Genomic DNA, 7,530 nt, shown 5'->3' with positions numbered 1-7,530 from the left:
CACAAAGAGACAGATTTTACTTCTTTTTTTTTTAACGTTTTAGTGTCTGCATTCCAGCCAATCATAATCAAGTATTTAGACGGAGGAAATAAAGACACGTTTATTCTGAAACAGCAGCAGCAGAAGATGATGATATTATTTCAGTGAGATAATGAGAGTCCAACAACCTTTACTAACATTAGAAATGCACTTTCCAGTCATGAACAATTATATTTCACTTATAAATTATTAAATACAAAATTAATAGTAGTTGTTACGATTAATGTGGTTTGGAATTGGTAAAATGTGCCTGGAAAAAAAATATTATCAGAAAATCAACATGCCTAATAATTCTGCACACACTGTATGACATTGATTAGTTTTATGTACATTTGCTCACTTGTCTAATAAAGTACATGCAAGAGCGGCGTTTCTGTCAAGTCAAAGTCGCGGACGTGAAGCTCTCGGCATCTCGGAAACGGCACGCGTTGGAAATCTTTGGGAACTTTTGGGATATTGTAAGTACACAACTGCAGGAAATATATCACACTGTGCAAGTGATTTTTAGATATTTTATTACAAAAATCTTACATATTGTAGCTTTAATATAGTCCTTTTCTATCCCTCAATCCCTCAACCCCCCCACCCACCTTCACTAATAAACTCAACCCTCATCAATCACATCATTAGTGGCTTGTTCAGTTCACACACAAACAGATAAAAAGTGACCAAAAACAGAGAAACACAAACATGTCAAATTGAACAGGGATGTAACACGAGTTATACAGTCCAGCAATAACATTAGAGAAACTGTTTAGTTATTAATGTTCAAATGTAAATAATGAATGTTCATATGTATATAATTTTCTGATCAAGGTCCATATTAACATAGACTAATACAGACTGACAGGCATCAAGATGCAAATAAGGGGAAAGAGTTGGACAAATACACAAATAAGGAGGAAGTAAAATATGAAATACGGGTTTTCAGAGAAATAAACAAATGATGTGATGAGCTGAATGAGGGATGAGAGCAGATATAATAATCACGTAGTTTAAATCTGCAGACAGAAACATCAGACTCAGGACAGAAACACACGACCTCTAAAGTAAGAACATGTTCATTCTTCAAACACAATTAGACTTTCAGATGTTAATATTGTCTGAATGATTATGTTCAGTGAATTCATGCGGCTGTTTAGATACTAACTTAAATTGTCATTTTTTACTCCAAAATGAATCAGGGAATGTTTGATGTCTGAGTTTTTCAATGTGTTTCTTCCTCAGAAATGGACCAAACTCTATATTTGATTCTTCTTCTCATTGGTGAGTGTGTTTGTTGTTTTATTTATGGTTTATAGTTTCATCAGGTTTGACCCTGTTATGAAAAGCATTAAATCAAACGCTCTCTTTCACAGCTCTCTGCTCCGTATCTGAATGTGTTCAGCGTCAGTATCACTTTATAAACGTGAAGAAGAACTGGACTGAAGCTCAGAGATTCTGCAGAGAGAATTACACAGATCTGGCCACCGTTGACAACATGAACGGCATGAACGAGCTGAAGAAGAGTCTGAATGATGGAGGTGTTCAGGATGTCTGGATTGGGCTGAAGAAGACGAGTGTTGATAAATGGCAGTGGTCTTCAGGTGAACCTGCGCTCTATCTGAACTGGGGACCTTATCAACCTGATGGCAGAGATGAGTGTGCTATGATGAGAAATGGACAATGGGAAGATACTTCATGTAGTAACAGCCGGACTTTCATCTGCAGTTCATCTAACAGTAAGTGCAGCTCCATACAATCACAATAAACATTCATTTATAAAAAAAGATGCACAATATACTGTACACAATTAATGTAATACTAAATGCTGCTATTTTTTAATGTGCTCATAAATATAGAGGAGACTGTGGATATTTGTCACACTTTCAACTTTCTTTATAGAAAATATACCAATATTGAACATGTTGATCTTCTGTTGTTGATAACTCTGGGAATCTGCCATTAGAGAGCAGATTTATTTTTTACAGCAACTATACTGTAAATTATAAATTCAAAATAAATTGTAATGAATTAATGAATGCATATAATGTCAACATACAATAGACATACAATAACTTTACACATCTTGAATGATATACAGTATATGAACACAACTCTTGTACCGAGAACAATTTTTCAGACATGAATTTGTGATCATCAGAGCATGTGATAAACAATCTGAACGCCTTGAGCTGCTGATTCAGGATCTCAACACTAACCCAGAAAAACCTCATTCTTAGATGAACTTTAAGGGAACTCACACGGACACATTGTCCATTGCAATTAAAAAAAAAAAAAAAAAAAAAAAAAAAAAAAAAAAAGATAAACAGTAACATTATTATTAATATTGGAACAATAATCATTTGAATAGCCTAAAATATAAGTCTACAATCCGACATTTTTTTTTTTTTTACTGACACATTTCTATGGACTAGTTAACAAACATTAATATGCAGTGTAACATCTTCATCTGTTTGATGTGTCTCTCATTCAGCTCTGTGTGTCTGAATCCAGTATTTCACAGAAATGTGTAAGGACACATAGTGGAGAAATATAAAGTTGCAATAAAATTGTCATGAAAATTCAGTAAATGTAACTTAAAGGGATACATCAGCATTTAGCATTAAGCTTTGTATCAGTAGAAAACCTGTAGTATTTTCGAATTACCGTGCTTCCCTCCCTCATATCCCCCTGATATGAGAGATTTATGTATTTTTTTTGTCTGGCAAAAATCTTCATTTGCGTCATTGGAGGATTTTTTTGTCCCGAACAAAATCCCGAACATTTTGGGCGATCTCGAAATCCCGGGCAGACTCGTCACGAAGACTCACAAAGACGACTCTTTTAAGTTTCGAGTCAACTATTAGCCTAGTCTAGTTGTTTAACTAGGCGTGGCTTGGGAGTGGCCTCGTAGAGCAGCGAAGCAAGTGCATTCTGGGAGTTGTCTTTCATCCACATAAGCCAAAAATACATTTTCTGGCTTTTCTCAGTCTAGAAGGCTCCAAATAAAAAAATAATTTCACATTTCTACTACATAAATGACCCATTTTAAATACACATTCGTCTTTCCAGAGGTGAAGTATCCCTTTAATGTTATTGTCAAGTGATTCCTCAATATTTTGCACGGTTCTCAGTGTGCAGAAGTCTGCCACTTTCCAATAGCCTACAATAATAATTAAACTGGACTTCACTCTTTTGACCACACTTTTGCTCTCTTTCTTTTTTATTTTGAAAGTTTGATTCAGTCAGTCAGGTGAAAAACTTTTAAACACAAATACAAACACCACTTTAAAAGCTTACAAAGATACAAAACAGGATTTTGCACACTCCACTACAAATGGCTGTTTCCTCAAATAGTGCCCTATTTAAGGGTGTATTCGTACACAGCCTGTGTCTACCCTGCTAATGAGCAGATCAACTCCACCTGGTGCAGTCTGGCTGGGCCAGCAGTTTGTCGCAACAGTTATCAGCAAAATCAGTCTATGAATGACACATGTTTCTGATAGGGATGGAGAAATGAAGCCTCATGAAGCACTGAGAATTTCCCTGATTGTTCCGGGAAAAGATTGGAAGCATCAAGAGTGTCGAAAACAGCGCCATCTTGTGGCAGGTCAAATTTATAGCAGCCATAACCCCTGTCCACAGCGCCGCTGTTTTATCTATTGAGCAGAAATAAAAGCCTGACTACGCTAAATGTTCAGTTTTCTGATAATATAAATCACATATTAAAATGTAGCAATAAATTGAATCTAAAAATTATATAAATACTATTTTTTTTAAAATACCAACAAAGTTGCTTGATGCAAGTAAATGATGGTCTAATTACTTTATGGTTTCTATGATGTTTATGGCAGAATATGTGATCATGTAACACAGGCTATAGGCTTATTTATAAAAAATAAAATAAAAATAGTAAATGGACTTAAACTTTCAGAAACCTGTAGAGTAATGTTCTGGGTTCAAACATTCCGACACGCAAAGTGAAGCATTCGCGAGACTGGACAGAAAGTGAGGCTTCATTTTTCATTGATCACGTGTTTCTCTGAAAGCAATACGCGCTCCGGCACGGAGATTCATGAGATATTGCGCTGAAAACTCGATATGAAGCTTTGAAGCTTCAGTGTCATGTTTAACATCACTAGTTTCTGATGACCACTGGTCCTCTTTACTTCCAAACCGTAAATCGGCATAAGGCTAATGAAGAGGCTGATTCATGAATATGTTTCCATTTGTTTTTCTTAAAGCAAACACAGGACTCGTCTTTGTCAATCAGACGAAGAACTGGAGAGGCGCTCAGAGTTACTGCAGACAGAATCACACTGATCTGGTCAGTGTGAGGAACCAGAATGAGAGTCAACAGATTCAGAAGTTCATCAATGATAATCACATATCTAATGATGTCTGGATCGGTCTGTTCAGAGACTCATGGCAGTGGTCAGATCAGAGCAACTCCTCATTCAGAGACTGGGCTTCTGGTGAACCTAATAATGCTGGAGGTGTTGAAAACTGTACAGTGATCAGACCAAACGCTCTGGGTCAATGGGGAGACTTCTCTTGCAACAACCAATTTCCTTTTGTGTGTCATGAAGGTGAGCAGATCCTCACAAACACACACAATCCATCCATCACCTCCAGATATCTTAAAGGAACACTCCACCGTTTTTTTTGAAATAGGGCTTATTCACATTCTTTCATACATTTAGATAGGTGGGTAAATGCATTTTTGTCTCAGTGCATGCATTGTTTTAGTTTGACAGGGTCGGCGCTAGCTTAGCTTAGCACAATGAATGGAATCCTTTGTTGCCAGCTAGCATGTCCTGAGTAAAAGTGATCAAAAAAAACAAAAAAAACACGTAATTACTTCTTGTGGCCTGCGTATTCACAACAAGTACAAATAGCGATGCAGATTAACACTAGGTGATTTCTTAGGCAGATATTGACTTTGGACTATATTATGGGGAAGCACAGGCGAAGCACGGCGACTTAGGCAAAGCACTGCTACTTGGGCGCAGAGATATCACGTAACACATGAAATCCCACGACTTCTGTCAACATACCGGTGAGAATAGTAGCTGCCTGGCTATTTTCCCAACAGTACATGAATGGCGATGAACATGGCTGATTTTGTGTGAGCCAGAACCATACCTATATACAAGAGTTCACAGAAAATGAGTGGAAATAGAACGACAGGAGGAGGTTGCGATCGCTCAACAGCCCGAGGACGTGAGGATGAGAGCCAACACGAACTGGTGGTGTGAATGTGGGGGAATATGCCGACTGAAATAGAGTGTCTGTGCTGTGGCGAGTGGGACAAGTTTCTGCCATCGATAACCAGGCTCAACGCGTCAGATCAAGATGAGCGTGCCCGCAGTTGTGTCACAGCTACCGCGGATTTCACGGCGCTGATCCATCCGGCAGTACTCGATTTTTTTTTTCGGTGTGATAAAGTGAACAGGAAAAAACGCCCCCACGCCGAATAGACCAAATGGACAGCTGTCCACAGAGTAAGTGATTATTTTAAACATGACACATGTAAACTGCTTGTAGCCTTCTACTCTCTAGTTGTTATACTAAAACTCCAGAGTCAAACGAACCAGGCTAACTCGGTGAGAAAAATATAGCTAACTTAGCCCTCAGTCATTTCATTTTACAGGTAACGATAACAGTGATTTTTATTTTAGTTTGGTTGTTCATGCTAAACAGGTTGAATTCAACATGAGGTTATACTAGAGGAGGCTAACGTTGAACCGTAGTCTATATACAGCTTCTCAGCATCTATCTTATAACCGAATAAAGACACAGATTAACATAAGGAAGAGTAATAAAAGACAACTTACATGTGCACTTTGTTCTGCCTGTGCTTTGAAAATAGATGGGATGGGGACAGCCGTATGTTTCAGACCGTCTTTCTGGGCCCATATTCCATTTTTTCAAAGTAACTTAGTCCTCCGGTGCAAAATGCTCTTTGCAAACACGATACTGTTTGATTTTGTAGAGAGGCGTACAGATCTCCAGAGCAGCTAGCCATTTATTTCTCAGTTCCACATTAGATGGAATTCTGTGAAACATTACATTCGTGTATGTCCTTTGCTTGTTCTCACAACCTTTTGCTACGCAGATAATTACCATATTTGCTGTAACTGTAGCTGTAACTTCTCCAAAAAAAACAAAAAAACAAACAATCCAAAAGCGAAGACACTCTGTGCAGGTCACGCATGTTGTTCTTCTGTGTTTCGACTCGTTGCACACCGGTATGTTGACAGAAGTCGTGGGATTTCATGTGTTACGTGATATCTCTGCGCCCAAGTAGCAGTGCTTTGCCTAAGTAGCCGTGCTTCGCCTGTGCTTCCCCATAATATAGTCCCAAGTCAATATCTGCCTAAGAAATCACCTAGTGTTAATCTGAATCGCTATTTGTACTCGTTGTGAATATGCAGGCCACAAGAAGTAATTACGTGGGTTTTTAAAAAAATTTTTTAGCACTTTTACTCAGGACATGCTAGCTGGCAACAAAGGATTCCATTCATTGTGCTAAGCTAAGCTAGCGCCGACCCTGTCAAACTAAAACAATGCATGCACTGAGACAAAAATGCATTTACCCACCTATCTAAATGTATGAAAGTGTATGAATAAGCCCTATTTTAAAAAACGGTGAAGTGTTCCTTTAAAGTTCACGCTACATGTCTGACATGACAGATTCCTCCACAGTGTTTGTTCTGCTTGTTGTTTTGGATCAGTCTCTCTCTAGTTTTTGCTTGTGGTTTGTTTTGTGTCCAGATAAACTGATTCTGATCAAAGAGAATCTGACGTGGCCTGAAGCTCTGAGATACTGCAGACAGAATTATACGGATCTGGTCTCGGTTCATTCAGAGGAGATGCAGCGTAGTGTGATGAATGTGGTTAAACATGCGTCTACTGAGGCGGTGTGGTTGGGTTTACACAACTACTGCCAAATGAACATGTGGCTCTGGTTGAGTGGAGAGATCGTGTGCTATCAGAACTGGGCTCCAGGGAACGGAACGACACCGGAAAACTGCAGCCTTACGAAGAGAAAAGGAGCAGTTCAGTCTGGAGGAGATCAGCGCTGGATCAGCCTTCCTGAGACTCACAAACTCAACTTCATCTGCAGCAGATCTGAGGAGTGAGAAGACGGCAATGTTTGTGTTCATTATTCATTATTTTTCTTGTTTACTTTCATTTGTTTGATTTGATCTTTAGTCATTTCTGAGTGAATCTACAAATTGTGTTTTAAAAGTCTGTTTTATTTCTCTGTTAATTGTCATGACATAATGTGATCTTATCAAAGTTGTCTAACACCAGTGATTACTATTGTTTAGATGTCTAATATATTAACACAATATATGTGTGTTTTAAGAATCTCTTTGCATATCTGGTGTGTGTGTCTTTATGCTTTTCACTAATCTTATCTGTAGAAATGTGCACTGCATTGTTTATAATTTACTGATATGAAAATAAACCGATGTTGCTTGAAAAACAATATACAAGCAC

At 38.1% G+C, this 7,530-nt stretch overlaps 1 protein-coding gene across 1 annotated transcript; it reads left to right on the top strand.

Moving 5' to 3' along the window:
- Positions 1 to 1,044: 1,044 nt before the first annotated feature.
- Positions 1,045 to 7,530, top strand: LOC311079847 (macrophage mannose receptor 1-like). The gene is made up of 5 exons (XM_084109576.1): positions 1,045 to 1,088; positions 1,267 to 1,305; positions 1,398 to 1,760; positions 4,266 to 4,610; positions 6,799 to 7,530. Exons 2-5 carry the CDS (start codon positions 1,269 to 1,271, stop codon positions 7,164 to 7,166), a joined length of 1,113 nt encoding a protein of 370 aa, XP_083965702.1. The 5' UTR covers positions 1,045 to 1,088; positions 1,267 to 1,268; the 3' UTR covers positions 7,167 to 7,530.

Source organism: Abramis brama, assembly GCF_963993115.1.
Source record: "Abramis brama genome assembly, chromosome: 3".
Lineage (NCBI taxonomy): Eukaryota > Metazoa > Chordata > Actinopteri > Cypriniformes > Leuciscidae > Abramis > Abramis brama.
Note: the sequence above shows the minus strand (reverse complement) of the source record. Positions and strands in the feature narration are given on the sequence as shown.